Source organism: Mesoplodon bidens, assembly GCF_964165515.1.
Source record: "Mesoplodon bidens genome assembly, chromosome: 6".
NCBI classification, from domain to species: Eukaryota; Metazoa; Chordata; class Mammalia; order Artiodactyla; family Ziphiidae; genus Mesoplodon; species Mesoplodon bidens.
In genome coordinates this window covers 110,797,893-110,816,844 of record NC_138162.1, presented here as the reverse complement: position 1 = coordinate 110,816,844, position 18,952 = coordinate 110,797,893, and the positions used below count along the sequence as shown (strand labels likewise).

General features: G+C 41.6%; 1 protein-coding gene across 1 annotated transcript in view; it reads left to right on the top strand.

Annotated features, from left to right (window-relative positions):
* The window catches only part of PINX1 (PIN2 (TERF1) interacting telomerase inhibitor 1), an 83,892-nt gene that overhangs the window by 19,522 nt on the left and 45,418 nt on the right, over positions 1-18,952 (top strand). Inside the window, exon 6 of the mRNA XM_081238189.1 lies at positions 5,476-5,552. Coding sequence (XP_081094315.1) covers positions 5,476-5,552 — 77 coding nt within the window. The remainder of the gene's footprint in view (positions 1-5,475; positions 5,553-18,952) is intronic.

Genomic DNA, 18,952 nt, shown 5'->3' with positions numbered 1-18,952 from the left:
GCAGCCTTGTGTTGGAAAGAAACCATTTAACTTGAACTTACCAACTCTCCAGGTGTCTTGCCATGGAACAGTGTTGTGTACGAAGTGTACTTTTCAGGCACAAAACATTATTTATTACATTAATATACTTCAAGTGTAAGTATGATAACTATGTTATCTAGGCACCATTTGATGGTTCGTCTATGGGAGAGTGGATGTATGTTTCTACCTCTGTATGCCAGGAAAAGCACGTGTCTTTGCTTTAGTCTCATTGGCATGCTTGGGAATTCCCTGACGCCTAGAACCCTGCTGAATAGCAGTGGGCACTGGAATTCTCACTACTCTAAACTGTTAATGGTGGCTCTCATTTGGAGCCAGGACCCCGAAAGGTAGACTGGGTTTGGTTTGAGGGAGGGCTCATGGCAGAGCTGAAGGGAGGAGAGAGCCGATTAGCTTCGGGGACGCGTGCAGGGAGAGACCGGGCTTCCCCTTCCCCGTCCTGGCAGGTAGGGCTTGTCTGGCTCGTCGTGTTAGCCTCTCTTCTTTCTGTCAGGGTAGAACCTTCTTTGTCGTTCTCCTGTATGGCTTCTGAGCAGGGTTCCTCTCCACCCCTGACCTGCTGCAGGAGAGAAAACAATCCTTGTTGGCCCCTCTGTCCTTGTCGGGAGAGGCTAAATGGTCACTTCATACCCAGGCCCTTAAATATCCCTCCTTCTCGTTAGACCCTATAGAAAAAAAAAAAGAAATAGATACAGCGGGAGGGGTGCTGAGCAAAAATGAAATTAAAAGTGTGCTGTGACTTTTGGGTAGTACGGCAGCCTTTTAAGCTTTGACTTTTGAGAATAGAATCTTCTCATTTTCCTTTAGTACCTGACTACATGCATGATTTCATCTGAAGCATTTGCCGAAGCCGGGATAAACCTCTTTCTTTAATCTACTTTAATCTAATGGACGCCGGGAGTATCTCCTTTCTGTTTCTAGTTAAGCCACGCCCTTGCCAGGTGACCCTATCAACCTGCTTGGTGTGTTATGCTTTCCTTTTCTCTCTCTTAAAATGAGGTTTGCTTATTTATTAGCCTTGTTTGGGGAGCAGGGGGCATTGGTATGCAGGGAGGGTAACACAACATATATTGTCACAAAGGTAGCAGAGAAGATTGAGTGGAAAATAGAGGAATTGCAGATTGGGAATAAATAGGAAAGATAGAGGGAGGCAGAAATCCAGGTAGTGAAGAAAATACTCATTTACTGTCCATCTCAGCAATCCACAATGAAAGTTTATTTTTATTTACTTATTTATTTATTTTAAATTTTATTTATTTATTTGGCCGTGCGGCACGGCATGTGGGATCTTAGTTCCCTGACCAGGGATTGAACCCATGCCCCCTGCAGTGGAAGCGCCTCCATGCTGGACCACTGGACCGCCAGGAAAGTCCCCCAAACGTTTATTTTAAAGTTCTTTAACTTACTGAAAGAAATCTTTCCTTGTAGAGCAGCTGTTGTCACTGGATGTGAATGATAAACTCTCAGTTTCCTCCAAGGAGGACTATCTTAGGCCACAGGAAACTGGATTCTGGCCATGACTGTCTCATACAAATCACTTAACCTCTTCCCCTCTTTTAGCCTCAGTTTCCATTTTTGTGAAATGAAAGATTTTTAAGTCATTGTTGAGTTCTAAAATAGGTTGTGCTTTAGAACTTACCAGAAATGATGCCATTGTGTGGACATTTTGATTGCTCAGCATAGTGGATGATAAGGATTTTTGCCCATGGGTATGCTCATAGTACAGTAACTAACTCACTTATTTAATGAGGATGATTCACACTGTAACTCCATCTATGGTCCAGGAAACTAAAACATGGAAAGACGGCATTTTATTTAGCTTGGTGTGAAGAGTGAAGATAAAGATTACAGTAGCAAATAGCATTGTAAAACTTGTTACTGCCTAAATATTGACTGTAGCATTTTAGTTCTGATACATAATTATTCCTTTCTCTAGTCCTAAATTTATAATTTAAATTTGACATCATTTATTACATAATTTCAAAATGTTAGTTTCATCCATATTTATTTAAAAGCCTAACTTCAACAGTGGTTTCTTTTAATTTGAAAAATGTTTGGCAAGGCCATATCTGCAGAGAAAAAAAAATAGGGAAAATATAAATTTCTCCAAGGCCGTTTTCGAGGTTTTTAATATTATACAGTGAGAAGTTGTCCAGAGAGCATTGCTTGTTGCTCCCAGTCATGCAGTGGGTGGGTGGGTGGAAGGTTGTGTACACTGTACTTGTGTGGCTTCACTGTGGTAATTTATTCAGGCTTCTCATTCCTGTGACAATTTGTGATGCTTCACTTCTTAAACAAGGAAACTACACTCAAGAGTGCGTGTCCGCGTGGTCGGCTCCTGCTCTGGAGGCGGACTGTAGTGTCCTGGCCCAGCTGGCCCCCTGCTGTCAGGCTCCGGTGATGGGTGTTTCGTTTCCTCTTCTGGCTCTGGCTCTTTGGACATTTAACTGTGAAGTAGCACCATTGCAGGCTTTTAACAAGTTCCGACTGTCTTATTGTTGGTTGTGAGGGTCTCACTTATTTTACCCCCTGCTCTGATTCTCTCAGGTTTCCTGATTTTCTCACATTATTACCCTTTCAGTGAAGTTTTCTTAATCTTCTGTCCTAGGCTTATTATCAGTCCTATGTGTTTTCATTAAAAGACAAAATCAAAATATAGTATCATTTGTTTTATCCTTCTTGTTTGGGGAATGCAAATGAATTTTCTAAGCAAGTGAAGCTACCTATGTAACCCTTCAGTGTTTTTTATTTAACAAACATATTTCTCAAAGCTGCATTTTCTTACCCTTGCCCCTTTACTCTGAGTAGAAAAACTCAGTTTTTTGAGTCCTGGATATAATACAGTGCTATAATACAGTTTCCACCTTAGCACTTTTTGGGCTCTATGTGACTTTTGTCCTTAAACTAAGAGGTTCCAAATTTCCATGATTATTAAGTTCTTACGTTTATTTTTTATCATTTTATTTGCTTCTCATGTGGACTTCTTGGTGTTGTAAGGGTGTCTGGCTGCGGTCATGTTCCTCTCTTCCAGTTTGCTGCACTGATAGACAGGAGCACCTGATAATCCTCATGATTAGAACAACAGCTAAAATGATCATAAATACAGTGCTGCGCTCTGAAAGTATCAGATCATCCTTTCATGGACTTGGTTACATCAGCTTGGCTACTAGAGCCTTTTTTCCTTGGTTCTTGAAATGATACGGCCAATTGAAGACTGGCAGATAAATAAACCAAATCCAGGCAGACAACATATACTTCCTATTCTGTTCAGTTTTTTGATTGTCATTTTCTCTAAGAGACAAGTTTATCAACAGTATTTGCTGTAATTTGACCATCATTCAGAACTGAGGCCAATAACTTTCAAACTCATTTTTAATATGTGTATTTTATGCAGAACTGGCCATAATTTTATAACATTTGTAAACTATTCAGCCAGGACCATTAACTAATAACTGTTTCAACATCACGTCCATCTTCACAGTTTTATCTACCTTTAAGTTCCTTTCCATTGGTCTCTGTTAATTCTTCTCTGTGTTTTGTTTTTCAGATCAAATCCAGAGCAAGGCCTGTAACAATCCTGGTTTCTACATTTACTTAAGTGAACTTTGCTGAAGGGTAGACATTTCTGTTACGAGAACCCGTCACCAAAACTTTAGAAACACTTGTGCCTTCATTGGTACATTCTCTACTAGCTTGACAGCTTTCCCTGTGATTCTAGATTTGTCTTTCATCCATCACTGCGTGTTCATGTTTGGACATCCGGTTTTAGAATTGTCACCTTGCATGTACCCTCCCTTTCTTAATCCTTCCAGCGTTCCTTTTAGTTCAGTTGCTGTAAAAGAGCTTGTCATTTGCATTTCTTTTAGGGTATCTTTTCCATTTCAGGAGCTAGCTTAGGGATGGGTGGCTGCCACGTATTTTGAACTCAGTACAACTCCTTTTTCTGAACTAGAAACTGCCGCCCGAATGTGCTCTGCCGTGCATAACGGGTTCTGCTGAGGGCAAAGCTTGGAATAGATCTCAGACCTCATGAACGTTGTCTACTTCTCCCCACCAGTTCTATTCCCTACTTTTCTGGTTCGTTTTCTGAGTTCCCATGTGGGATGGGCTTCATGTTGCTCTTGAGTAGCTTTCCTTTGGGGTCTTTGGTCTGGGTTCTACGTAATAACCAGGTAGAACCAGGAAGCTCCATGTATTTCCACCTCAGGAAGCGGGGCGAGAGCAGCACAGAGCCACACGTGAGCCTGTCCTCCTAACAGGCACAGGTTGCACTGACTGGACCCATGAGTCTGGTACTGCAGCCTAGCAAACTGGTTTTGGCGCCTGGTTTTGCATTAAATCGAAGGGTGTTTGTTTTTTTAATTTCATGGAGTCACTGAGCAATATCATATTTGAATGCCCCGGTGATAGTCAGTGAACTGGAACCCTTCTGGGTCATGACGGTACTTTGCCAAGTCAGTTTGCCGCAGGAAACCAAGAAGATAAGTGGGTCTGTGACAGTGGAACTCAGGCTTCCAACTCAGAACAAAGACTCTGGTGTCTAACCCAGAGCCTCACTCCCCCAGAACCTCAAGACTTTATATGTAGTAGTTACATTTTAGAATACGTTTACCATGAAGTTGACAAATGGGACTAGATTTGGTCCGCCGCTCACAGGGTATTATTATGGGTAGAAGTGGAAATTCCGAAGAAGTGAATTTTAAATTAGTTGGTTTGTGGGTTTGAAATTAAGTTAAAGAGTTTAGGGCTTTTAATAAGAATCAAGGATCCTTTGGACACTGTTTTTGCCAGAAGCCGTTTAATTTCCGACTCTTATTATGTATCCTTTTATTAAAAATGATATAGCTATTACAGTAAAAAAATTTAAAGAGAAAAATCTGAAACCCTTTCACCCTAATGCAATGAGTTTCATTTGCATTTATTAAAAAATTTCATTCATTCAATTAATTATTGAGCTTCTGTGTGTCAAATGCAGTATGTTCTCATTCCTGTGCTCATGTGGGGTTTTGGAGCTACGTTTCTTAGCAGCATTTTTTTTTATCCTGCATTTCATAATCCTAAGTAAGTAGCTCATGTCTCCTTGAAGTAAACGGGATCTGTTTTCTAAGTGGGGAGCCCAGAGGCCCAGAAATCATACCTTGAAGGCATACCAGTAGTAGAGCTGCTTTAGAACTGAGCTTTCCTCTCGATCTCCATGCTCTGGGCTGTTGCTAACATTAAGAGAAAGTCAAGGGTTCTGGTTCACTTATTTGATTTTTAAGTGATTTTAAAATTATTTAATTGCAGTAATCTGTGAAGGGGAAACAGAAGGTCAGTAGTTTACAAAATTGTTTATTTCTTTTCCAAAACCCATCTTGCTTTCAGGAGTTTCATAGTTTATATTTGTATTCTTTATTTTAGAAAGAATGTATTACTGAAGGCATCATGTTTTTCTAGGGAAGGATCTCTCATCTCGGAGCCAAACAGATCTTGACTGCATTTTTGGGAAAAGACAGAATAAGAAGACTCCCGAGGTATTAAACCACATACGATTGATTTTTCAACTGTGTATAGAACTATGTATATTTATTACTCATAGTACTTTCCAGGCAAAGTTACCAAAAAAAACTTCTGGAGGCTTCATACAAAGGCTAAATGGTATCCTCTGAATAGTAATACTTGATAGATGATATGTATTATAAGGAACTTTAAAAAGAATGTGTGTTCTCTGGGGTTTTTTCCCTCCTGGTGTGAGGACTAGACTAACCTCCGGGAAGAATGCCTGTTGCTGATAGATTCAAAGGGGCCAGCGTCTCTCCCGTCTGCACGAGAGAGGGAGGCGCTGCAGGCAGCCATTTTGCTCGCTTTGCTCAGATTGCATGGAGCATGGCTATGAGGAAGACTGTCAGACTCACGCTCAGTCCTGGGCTCTTCCACTTGAAAAGCATTTTGAGACAGTGTTGGATCGGCATGGAGAATCTGGAAGGGATTTAGATGTGGCATTTCCTCCATTGTACAATATTGTTTGTTTCAAAACTAGAAGACAAGAATCGAGTGACTAAACTGCACCCTGAATGGGGTGCATCCGTAATTCACGATCCTAACTATTAAATTGGGCTCTGTAATACAGCACAAAGTTCTCTGTGCCATTTCCAACTGTAAGAGACAGCCCTGGATGTCGTTTGGATATCAAAATATTAGGATTCTTAGAATATGGATTTCTGGAGATAATGGGATAAAAATATTTAAAATTGATCTTACTGATATCTATGAAAATCTGAAATATATGGTTGCTTTCACTAGCTATGGTAACTACCACTCAACTAATCTGATGTGTCATACTCACGTTCCTTTATTGGTTCCTAGTCAAGGCCCTGATGGCTACAGAGCACAAAAGATGTGTTTCATCTATTTCTGACATTTCTCCAGACTGTCAGAAAATTTTCCAGGATGGTAGCTATTTGTTACTTAATATAATTTTCAAAGACTTCAGAATTACCGGTTATTGGAAATTTTGTTCGGTGACTTCCTTTGTAGGTTAGGACCAAACTCCTAGTCTTTCAGCACTTTTCTGCTCCTGCATGTGTAGCCGTGAGGACAGAGGAGGGAGGCCTGGGCCCCGGGGCCTGCTGGGCGGCATTTCCTGCAGCTCTGCTGGGTTACGTCCAGGCAGGTGGGTCATTAGGGAGGGGGCGTCCCGAGTTCAGGCTGCACTGGATGCTTCATTCACAGGAGGCTGTTGAAAAGAGCCAGGGTCATCAGACAACCCAGCTTCTGGTCACACCTGTGCTCCGCCCCTCCCTGGTTCCTGTGGGATGTGGATTAGGCCCTCTGCCTGGTTCACCAAGGACTTCGGCCCTGGCTTATCTCAGGCTTCCCCTCCTTCCTGCATCCTCGGTACCCTCGGGGATGCTCTCTGAGCCTCTGCTCTGCCCTAACAACCCCGCCTGGCCACACCCTGCGCCTTGACCTCAGCCCCACGCCCCTCTTTGGGCCCCGGGGGCTGTCTTTGTGTCCCAGCTCTCCCAGTGTGCATTCCCACCGCACCGGCTTTTCCGAATCCTTGCCTTCTTGGATTACTTGATTCTCCCTGCTGCCAGCCTTCATTGCCCCCAGCCCGCGTCCTCTCTCTCCAGCATCCTCTTTGAAATTGTACAGTTGAACAGATCGGGGAAGGAAATATTATTTACGGGCTTCTGGTAGAACTTTAAAAGAATTTATGTGGTAAGCACAGGAAAGCTTTTTGTTATAGGAGACGAGAGGTTTCTCGTCCTCTGATCGCCATCTATTTGAGGGCTTACTGGTGTTAGGTGCCATAAGGTTTTTCAACACTGCGCAGTACTTGACTTTTTGGAGGTATAGTCGTTTATGATCTTGTTAAAGCGAGCCGTTCCCCTGTATTTGAGGAGCTCCAGAAACAGTTCCCTAGTACTAGCCCAGGGAAAATCTGTTTTGGTACACTTGGTGTGGAGAAGACCAACCTTGATATAATTCTGTGTTTTGTGCAAGAATGATATCCAGGCCCATCTTAATCTCTCATTCTGCTGATGTATTTAATATCCTGCTTGGTGGAGAGGCTGTGTTCTCTCAAGGTGCAGCTCCTGCTCTAGAGCCGTGCTTCTCCACCACGGTTGCACGAGAATGGGCTGAGGAGCTTTAAAAAAAACTGCTCTTGTCAGGGTCCCACCCCAGATCAATGAAATCCAAAGTCTGGGTTAGGGTTTGGGCATCAGCACGTAAAAAAAAGAGAGAGCCCTTTTGTTTTTGTTTTGTTTTTTAATTAAAAGAAAAAATATCCAGTTGATTTAGGTGTTTATTCTACCGTGTAATGAGGAGTAAGGATTGAGAACCACTAGTAGAGGCCCTGACAGGTAACTTTGCAGGTGGAGCCTCTGGCTGTAGTGTCAGGACTATTGCCTAGAGCAGGGCTTCTCAATCCTCCTGTGTACACAGATCCCCTGGGACTTTTGTTAAGCTGTGGGTTCTGTTTCACAAGGGCTGGGTGGGACCTGAGATTCTGCATTTCTGAGGAGCTCCGGTGCGATGCCGCTGCCGCTGGTGGCACTGCCACATGTGCTGCAGGGAGCGCATGGGGCCTCTGCAGTGTTTTTTTTTTTTTTTTTTTAACATCTTTATTGGAGTATAGTTGCCTTACAATGGTGTTAGTTTCTGCTGTATAACAAAGTGAATCAGCTATACGTATACATATATTTCCATATCTCTTCCCTCTTGCGTCTCCCTCCCTCCCACCCTCCCTATCCCACCCCTCTAGGTGGTCGAAAAGCACCAAGCTGATCTCCCTGTGCTATGCGGCTGCTTCCCACTAGCTATCTATTGTACGTTTGGTAGTGTATATATGTCCATGCCACTTTCTCACTTTGTCCCAGCTTACCCTTCCCCCTCCCCGTGTCCTCAAGTCCATTCTCTAGTAGGTGTGTGTCTTTATTCCCATCCTGCCCCTAGGTTCTTAGTGAACTTTTTTTTAGATTCCATATATATGTGTTAGCATACGGTATTTGTTTTTCTCTTTCTGACTTACTTCACTCTGTATGACAGACTCTAGGTCCATCCACCTCACTACAAATAACTCAGTTTCGTTTCTTTTATCTCTGCAGTATTTTACATTTGACACACACCTGCATGTGTATATGTACTTAAATCTAATCACATTTTTTAGGCACCAAATAAAACGCCTGTCTGTAAAGCAGTCACTTTTAAATTTGTCTTTTACACGCATATGGATTTTCATATATTGAGTTCGCTTTTATTGAGGCATACCTGTACCTTCGTTGTTGCTAAGTAAACCGTTGCTAAGAAACCTTACCATGTTAATTACAACAGCCCTTCTAGCTGAGGGCTGGAGTCCTTTGATCAGATCTGTTTGAAAACACAACCTCTTTTGGCTCCAGTGTTCAGCTGGAAGGAATATTGCTTTGTTTTACTCCCTTGACCCCCATAGCAACATTGGCCTCAAGTTAATCTTTGGCATTGCCAAGGCCAAGGCGCTGCTGGAGGTCGATTCTGGAGTCTCAGAAACCATGGTGGTATGAAATGTTAAAGCTGTAGTACCTCTCTGGGTGCTTTGGGTAAGGTGCTGATATTGATCCTGTCTTTGCATCTAGGTTTAAAGAACCCTGGGCGTTGTCCACACCAGGCTAGGGGCGCATCATTCCTCTCACATTAAGCCCAGCCCGCCGATTTCTACAACCCCTGGCTGTTACGATAATAGAAATAGCAGCTTTACTAAGCATCGGTGTGCCAGACACTGTGCTAGACACTTATTTCTCTATTTAATCCTCATAACTATCTTATGAAGTAGGCATCATTATCGACCTTCTTGCAGAGGAGCTCAGAAAGGTTTGTTACCAAGCTCCGAAGTGGCACAGATGGGATTGAAATCCAGGTCCCTCTGACTCCAAAGTCACTGCTCTTTCCCCTATACCACACTACTGCCAATGTTAATTAACTTTTGTTGTGTTAAAAAAAAAAAAAAAGAAAGAAAATCTGCATCTTAATGATCTAGTTATGATGTAGAAATTTTACTTGAGATTTTGCCAGAGACATAAATAGTTAATACTTTAACAGAACTTTGTGGGAAAATGATTCTCATTTTGCTGAAAATAATAGTTTAAGTTTCAAAACGTCACTACCTTGCCTTCAATCAGAGTTGAACTGTTAGGGGTTTGGAAGCATATTACCAAATGCCTGGGCCAGCGTTGGGAACATTTTACTTTGTCATTGGAGCTGTAGGCAGGCTGAATTAAGAACAAGCTAGCTTGAGTTCCTGGAGCATAGGTACCATGTTACTTGTGTATTTTCTGTCTCTCAAATGAACTGAATGATCTAAACACACACACACACACACACACACACACACACACACACACACATCCCCAAAACATTAGCAGCCCTTAATTAATACCAGTCATGAGGTTTTTTTGCTTTTTGTTTTTTAAAAACTTTTAATTTTGAAATAATTATAGATTCACAGGAAGTTGCAAAGATAGTACAGAGGGGTTACATCTTATTAACTATTGTACAAGAGGAAAACTAGGAAACTGATGTTGGTGCGATCTGTGTGTAGTTCTATGCCATGTCATCACGTTTGTGGATCCTGTAACCACTGTCGAATTCAGGTACAGAACTGTTCCCTCACCACGACCGTCTCCTTCATGCTGGCCCCATTTGTAGTCACACTCACTCCACCATAGTTCCTCCCCATAGCAATCACTGTTGCTAATTGAATTGTCTGATCTGAAATAGAATATCATGTATATGGATCATTGGATCGCTCACAGTCTGATGCTGAGTCTGCTCATATCAGTAATGATCAATACCCAGGTTTTTAAGGGCTGATTGTAGTTTCAGTGACCTGCCTCCTGCACGTTTCCATGCTAGATTTTATGTCTTCTATCTCATGGGTCTTTCGAGAACGCCTTGTAGAATCAGATCATTTGATGTCTCTAAAGCCCAAGGCTATCGGTTAAGTCATTTACTTTAGTAATTCTGGAAGTATATCAAACCGTACAGTGATATGTAAATATAGGGTGTATCATAATGTGACAGGTTTGCCATCTGTAATGTGTCAGCATAGGAGAGCTCTTTGGGCAGTGTCTCGGGGTACGCTCATTATGGGGAGGTTGGTGAACTCTTTTAAATTGCGCAGAGAATTTGTATGTGGGTCTCTGTGCATGTGTGTTTGGATATATAAAGTCCAGTGCTTTCATCTGATTTTCACAGGAGTCCTTGAACCATAAAGAAACTTTAAATCCAGGACTATGCATAAAAACAAAACAAAACAAACTCTTCCCAATCCAAAAAAAAAAAAATCACTTAAAATGAAAATTTTCTTTGTGAGGGTAGTACGAGTTGCTTGTAATATGTAGAAATAAAAAGAAATTCACATCAAAACAGAACAACAACCCAAGCTAAACTCAAGATGTCCAGGACACGTTTATGAAGTTTAAATTACGCCTTCTATTCTGTCTCTGACCTTTATACATTTAATGAAGAAATCGATCCACTGTATTTTTTTTTTTTTTTTTTTTTTTGTGGTACGTGGGCCTCCCACTGCTGCAGCCCCTCTAGTTGTGGAGCACAGGCTCCGGACACGCAGGCTCAGCAGCCATGGCTCACGGGCCCAGCCGCTCCGCGGCATGTGGGATCCTCCCGGACCGGGGCATGAACCCGCGTCCCCTGCATTGGCAGGCGGACTCCCAACCACTGTGCCACCAGGGAAGCCCGATCCACTGTATTTTTACATGTAGACTTTCTCATCTATCACATACACTGGACAATGACCTACTTAAAGAGAGAGGACTTATGCTGTACTCGTTCCTGGGGGCCCAGTGTGTGATCTGTTCAGTGCTTGGCACACGGTAGGGATTCAGTAAATTGAAATTTCATTGTACTTCTGTTTTTAAAAAAATAGACTTAATTGTTACTCATCTTAAAAATCATGGCTTGTATAGCTTTATGGTTGATATTTGAAGTATTTTTTTCTTTTTGAAATGTTTTGATCAGTAAATAACTCTCTCTTCTCTGAGAACAGGAAAATTCCATCAACTAATTTCAATCCAATGCCAAGCATAATCCACTAGTGTCCATAGTAGATTTTTGAGGAAGGATTATTGAATGAATGTTTGCTTATGCCGTTTTATGTTTTTAAAAATCAATCCTGTTTGCCAGAAATTGGTTTTCCAACATTGCATTTCACTCTGGAATAGTTTTTCACAGGCTTGACTGTTTTTCATTGCGCTAGAAGTTAAAGCCTTCCTGTCTCTTCAGGGACTACACTCTGACTATATTCACGGGAAGACGGTAACTCTGGATTGGCGTACGCCTAAACTGGAGATGTATGCACTTCCTACGGAGACAAAGAAATGATTGAATGTGTTGAACTGAAATTACTAGGGCCCCATGAGACCTGCAGCGGGTACTTGTGCTGGCCAGTGCCTGCTGGGAGTTAGAGGCACAAGTGTGTGTGTGTGTGTCTTTTCTCACTTGGTCGCAAGTTGAAGTTGGAGATACTGAAAAACAAATTCTGTTAGTTCCTATCTCGTTGAACTTCCTGATACTCCTTTTTTTTTTTTTTCCCTTCTCTCATTTTTTCCCTCCCCCACCTTCCCAGTTTCCTTCCTCTATCCAGCTTGTTTCCTGATTCAGCCTTATCACTAGAGAAAATACTCCTAAACCATAGCGAGGACTGAGAGTGTGTTACCAGCATTTCTACTTTGTTTCTCTAAACAACACGCTTCTGGCATAGGCTTTGGGCCAAATAATTGTCAATTTCTTCACCTTTATAACCTGATTGAATTAGAAACCATGTATTTCTTATGTCCTCTCAGGATACCCAGCTAATGATCACTTGCCGTGCATTCCTCTGATACCTTTTGCTTTTTGAACCAAAGCATGACTTCATTGTGGTTTGTGTCCCTCCCTCATTAATCATCACCAATCCCCTTTCCCATTTCTTGCTGAATGTCAAATCTGAAAACTACCTTCCAAGCAGGCTCTTCTCTTTTGGGTGGTTGAATTCATGGGGTATTTTAGACCAGTCTCTCTTCTAGTTCTATAGACTACCCTAAATAACTCAGAGGGAAGATCACTGGGGAAAGAAGTCTCTCTCTCTCTTTTTTTTTTTTTTTTAATTTTTGACTTGAAACACCTTTGAAATGAAGGCTGTTTCTCACTAGTTCTGAATTTTCATGTTCATAACCCGTATTTGTGAACTGGGTTGAGTTTTGTGAATGGCTTACCAGATGTGGGCTCTTAAATTTGAATGTCCCCACTTCCTGCACACCACTGTCACTCTGCCACCCGCCTCACCCGGATCCGCATCACCACTCAAAAGGTGAGCAGCTTTCCAGCCTAGTGCTTGCTTCAGGTAATCGTATGATGGAGAACCTTTTAGTCAGAGATAAATTTAAACTAAGCCCACAAACGAGCTAAATAATACATTTATATATAATACTATATAAATAATACTAATAAATAACATTATTTTTAATAATGTAATTGTTATAATGTATTTATTAATACTAATAAATAATACTAATACTATATAAATAATACACTTATATAGTTTGTTTTTCGCCAGCAGTGATGACATCAGTAATTCTTGTCAGTATGTGTTTTTTTTGTTTGTTTGCTTGTTTTTTTGGCTGCGCCGCATGGCATGCGGGATCTTAGTTCCCGGACCAGGGATCGAACCCATGCACCCTGCAGTGGGAGCACGGAGTCTTAACCACTGGGAAGTCCCAAGTGTTTTGACCATTGATAACAGAATCAGGATTCAAAATAATCTCTCTAAGCTGGGACATTTGGCCAAAACTAAATAGATGAAATTTTGTGAAGCTATATAAAGTCTCATTTAATCCTTGGAAAGAACTAATCTGGTAGCAGTTGAATGAGAATTACCCTTAGAGCCTGGGACATGTAACCTGACCACAAGTTTAACCTAAGCCAAAATATGCAGTATGGCACCTGCCCTGAATGCAGGCTTGGGCTGCTGCTTTAGAAGCAGCTGAAAGCAGCAGGTGTTTGGGGTGTTTTCTGCACTGGTGATTGTATTTGAACTGTTCTGTTCAGGCCTGGGTCCCATATTTTATAAGAATGTGTTCAGAGCATGGCATTAGGGACAGAGGTATCTAGAAAGCATGTTACACACAGGAACACAAGAACAGTTAGCTGAGCAGTTAGGAAGCTCCGCCTGGACTGCAGAGAGATCCTGACTTCGAACTTTTGAATAGTTTCAGTGGTCCTCTAGGAAAGGAACAGATTTGTTTGGTAAACTTCAGAGGAGGAACTAGTACTGATGGGTGAAATTCACAGAGAGAAGGAAAGCCGCATGGGCCGGCAGAGCTGGCCAGCTGGATAGGATGTACCTCGTGCTTAATTTCCTGGAGGGATTCCTGTAATAGGTGAGAGTCTGAACTACGTGCACGTGAGCTCTTCCAAGTCTAAGGTTCTCTGATTGTGGAGGAAGGAGAACACATGAAATACTCACATTGGAAATGGTACTTGACTTGAAGTTTTACATTTTCCTAGACTCCAAAGGAAAGAACATTACTTGATTCCTCTTCCTTATTCTCATGTACCTGGGCGGTTTTGACTTTATCTACTTACGGTCTTTATCCAGGAGATGAATGTGAAAAGTGTTTGATGTGTTCAAATACGAAATTAAATAATAGTGAGGTAAAATAGCAAGTTGTCCCGGAGATTCAAGACTTAAAAGAGTGAGTGTCAAGGTGAAGGTATCCTGTCAGGATAGTTGTTGCGGATATCCCTGTTTTATCTGTAAACTTCATGTTCTTATTTATAAAATGAGAGTGTTGAATTATACGTTCTTGTAGTAGATTCTGTTTTCCAAAGGTGGCCTCAGTGATGCCTCGCATTCCACATACTCTTCTAGATTGACCCCTGCCGGTTTCTCGTGAGGAGATGGAGCCCAGTCCCCTCCGCTTCCACGTGGGCAAGCTTGTGACTTGCATGTAGCGGTGGGGACTTGTGTGACCTCTGAGGCTTCGTCAGCTAAAATTCTTGCTCTTGAAGCCTTCAGCCTTCATGTAAGCAGCCCAGCTGCCATGAGCCCCCAGATTGTCAGAAAGCCCAGAGCCCAAAGTAGCCTGCATGGAGAGACCGTGACACGGAGAATGATGCGGGTCCCCAAGTCTACACAAAGAGCAAGAAGTGCCTGGCCAGCCCCCTGCTATTCCAGCTCTAATCCCTTTTTGACAGTAGCCACGTTAGAGACCCCGGGCAGACCCAGCCAGCCAGGCTTTTCCTTGAATTGCTGGCCCAAAGAAATAGTGTGCTGATGAAATGGTTGTTCTCGTTTTAAGCCGTTCCTTTGGCGGGGTGGGGGGCGGGGGGAGGTTATCTAGATAACTGAAATGGCTCTTCTAGGACCCGTCATTCTACGGTTCTGTGATTATCCATTGATGGTAAGCCTGGTAGAATTATCTTAACCAAGAGATGGAGGAAATGATGTCATCTAATGAAATGTTCTCTTTCTCTGGTTTCTTCTAAAGGGAGGCTCATTAAGTGGAATATAGTATTGAGAATAGACACTTCAGAGTTTCATAAACCTATATTTGAGCCCATGAGTAGTTTGAAGACTGTGTGATTTGGGGTAAGTTATTTAACCTCTCTGAGTTTCAGCTTCTTCCTTCATAAAATGGGGATGATAACATATCTAGCAAAGATGAAATAACAAGCCATGTAAAGCTCTTAGCAAAGTCCCTAGCATATAGGAAGTGCCCAGTGCATCTGAGTTGCTGCTGCTAAGAGCACTGTCATCACTGGAATGAACACACACAAAGTTATGATGGTGGTTAATAACTTCCACTGAAAGTTTAGAAATGTGAACATTTTAATCCAGTGTACATAGTCACATGCCGACTGACATTTAATATAAATGTACTGACTAAACCCACCATTGCCAATGAGTCCTCCCTTAAATTTCTCTAGCAGCGAGGCTTTTGTTGTCATTTTGCCATTACAGCCATTAGAGAGGACTTCTTAGCACATCAGTTCTGTTTCAATTAACATTTAAGATAGGTAATGACTAAGATGGTAATCTTCCTTCTAATATGATGTCCTGCACAATTCGGGGGAGAGGTATAGGCATTTGCTTAGAGTGTAAAGAACTCATTGCTTTAAAAAAATGAAAGAAAACTGAAATGGAAGCTTTTTATTGTCATCGTTTATTGAGTATCCATGGAGATGATGGGAGTGAAGTTAACAAAATGTTCAAAATGGATTTCATGCTGTCGCTAGTCCCAAAAGATTTACAGTGTTTTAGTACCTTTAAAGTCTGTTTGTTTATATAAGGATAATGGATCCCAAGGACAGAAAGACCCTTAGGATCATCTAGTTTATGCCCCTGTACCCAGCAGGACTATCTCTGTTATCATCCTGGAAATCAGTCTGTTTCCATTAGCAGTAGAAAGGGAAAACTTTTTAAATGTGAATTTCAGAGATTAAGTGAGATAGAAAAAATGTTCCCATTTAAAGAGGGTGTGGACAGTACAGATTATCTAGAGAGGTCCTAGAAAATTTAACTTTTGCAGACATTTACCAGTAGAATCAAATGCCTAAGAGAACTGAGGGACAGTCTATTGAAGAGGTATCAGGATGCCATTATCCTATCCTTTCTTTTCACTGAAATCCATCTAAGTAACATAACATCCTTGGAGATCTGAAAACTAAGACAAAATAGTAAATAGTTTACCAAGGATATTAAGTTTTGAACCAAGAGGATTCTTTGTACCTAGTATGACCTTTACTTACTGAGACACAAAAGGTATTCTCTTACAGGTTATGTATAGTTCTGTTTTCTTCTCTTCCACAGAAAGTATAGTTTCTTGGTACTTATTAATGGAAAAGCAGGAAAAACTTCAAAGTTATAAACAGTTAACCATTCTGTAATTATTTATTGAGTACCTAGTGTGTCCCAGTCATTACTCTAATTGCTGAAGCTACAGGACAATAGGACTCGGCTCCTTCGCAGAATTCATGGTCCTCTGCTAGAGGAGATGGCCATATAAACACCTTGACCATGATGTAAAAAGTTATCTGTGAGAATCTAATACATAGAATCTTCTCTACAGAGTATTTTTCCCAGAGCAGCTTGAGTGATCTTTTGAAAATGGGATTGAGATCGTGTCACTACTTTGTTCAGAACCCTCCCAAGTTTCCCTGTCACCCTCAGAGTAAAGGGCCAGTCCTTACGGTGGCCTGAAGTCCCGCGTGACCACACCCGCACCTGCCCGGCTCTCACACGCGCTCTCACAGTCCCTGCCATGCTCACCTCTGGTTCTCCCTGCCTGCTCTGCTCTTGTCACTCTGGCTTCCTTGCTGTTCCTCCAGTAGTTCAGGAGTGTTCCTGCCTTAGGTTTCAGTACTTGGTGGCTCCTCTGCATGGAATGTTTGCCCCCTACCTCCTTCAAGTTTTTCTGCAAATGTCATCTCACTTGGCCTTCCTTGATTTACCCTGTTTATAGCTGAAAACACAAACAATAACAACAAAAAACCCTGACACTCCTGTACCTTCTCCTTTGCTTTATTTTTCTCCATAGCAGGAATCCAGGATTCACACAATAGTAACAGTGATGGCGGAGGTGGTAAATCCTCTTCAGGGCAAATGAGACGTGTTTGTGATCTCATCTGACACAGACTGCTAGTTTGTAATCAAGTGGAATTGCACAGAACAGACTGGCTGCTTAGACCCATCTTGTTGAGTGTGCTCAGCAGTGTACTAAGCACGGTTAAGACGTGCTTCCTGTCTCCTGGATATGTGAATACTCACGTCCGTCCTCTGTGGGAACTCATATTCCGCTGATATTTGAACGTCTACTTCTCTGTGCTTTGGTGCCTGTCAGGGGCGTGGAGAAGGGTAAGAAGCTTAGAGAACTTGGAGCACAGTGGGCAGCTGCCTGACTGCAGTGAGGTCGGTGTATAAATAGTGCCTTCGATCAGGTTCCTCGCTAGCCTCGTCTAATTCAGAGTGCAGGTGAAATCGTTCCAAGTGAGGAAGAAGCATTGCAGAGCTAAGTTTTCTATTGAGCACAGCTTTTGATAAAAGCAAGAAGAGCTAGATATTGACTTTTCGGTGCCTGTTCTATCAGTGGTCTGTTAATCAACAGAGAATAAATTATTGCTCTTCAGAAACAGGAAAGGATCCCCCTTGGCTTGAACGGGTTTCCACCTTTCTTTTCTTTGTTTTTTTCTCTTTATTGGTAGAGGATCTTTCCTCCAGCCATTTGCTCCTTGGGGGTTTTGTTAAGGACTGAAGGGAAACTGAAGGGAGCTCTTTTGATTTATCTTCTATCCTTTCCTTTTGGTCACTCCACAGGGTAAAATAGCCGAGTTGGCTTTAATGTGTCGCCATTAGAGACCAAACATTAGCTGGAATAAACCATCATGCCTCACAATGAAAAATGTCCCCTGATTGGCTAATTAATCAGTCAAAGGGGAATGACATGGCTCTTGGCTTGAGGGACTCTGCTGGAGAGAAACAGGCTGTTGATAAATGGTTTTCCAACAAATTCATATATCAAGGAAACTTAGTCATTTTTTAACTATAGTTTGTGTGACTGCAATTTTTTCCAACTTTCCCTTTTCTGCTGCTCTTGCTGTTTAGGCCGCGTTTTTTGTTGTTGTTGATAGAAAAATATAGGATTTTAGGTATGAGAAAATAAATGCTTTCTCCTTACTCATGTCTGTTAGTCCTGATTGGTTTTGATTGTCCAGGTTTATCCGTAGGTGAAAGAAAATCAGATAGCTTTTTCCAAAATTATGGATTATAAATTTTCCTGGCTTACTTCAAAGTTAAGATCTTCAGATTTTAGTCCACACTGTCTCAATGTGAATCCTGGTTCCATCAGTTGCTAGCAGTGAGACACTGGGCAGATTACATAACCTCTCTGTGCTTTAATTTCCTCATCTTTAAAACAGAGATAATAATAGTATCACCTATTAGAACTGTGAAAATTAAGTGATATCATCTATAAAGCATTTGGAACATTTCCAGCACAGAGTGATTACTCATTAAACATTTATTGTTATGTTTTAATCAAGGTAATATATGTACATACATTTTAAAAATTAAGCTGCCCTGAACATCACGAAAAGCAGCATTCCTCATTTGTACCCCTTGCCTCCTTATCTCCTAAGCCTGCTTCCTACAGCACCTTCATTTCTTACATGGTATCTCGTGCGGTATTTATAGGGCAATTATCTTATGGTATTTATCTTCATATTGAAAGCACATATCTTGCATTGACTTTCTTGATGTGTTAGTCTAACATTACCTGGACTTTTATTTTGGTAGGTTAGGATTTAGGCCTTTTACCGCTCAAAATACTGATGTGTTATACGTATTAGTCATTTTAGTGTTTGGTGTTTATATTTTTATGACTATGTAAGTATT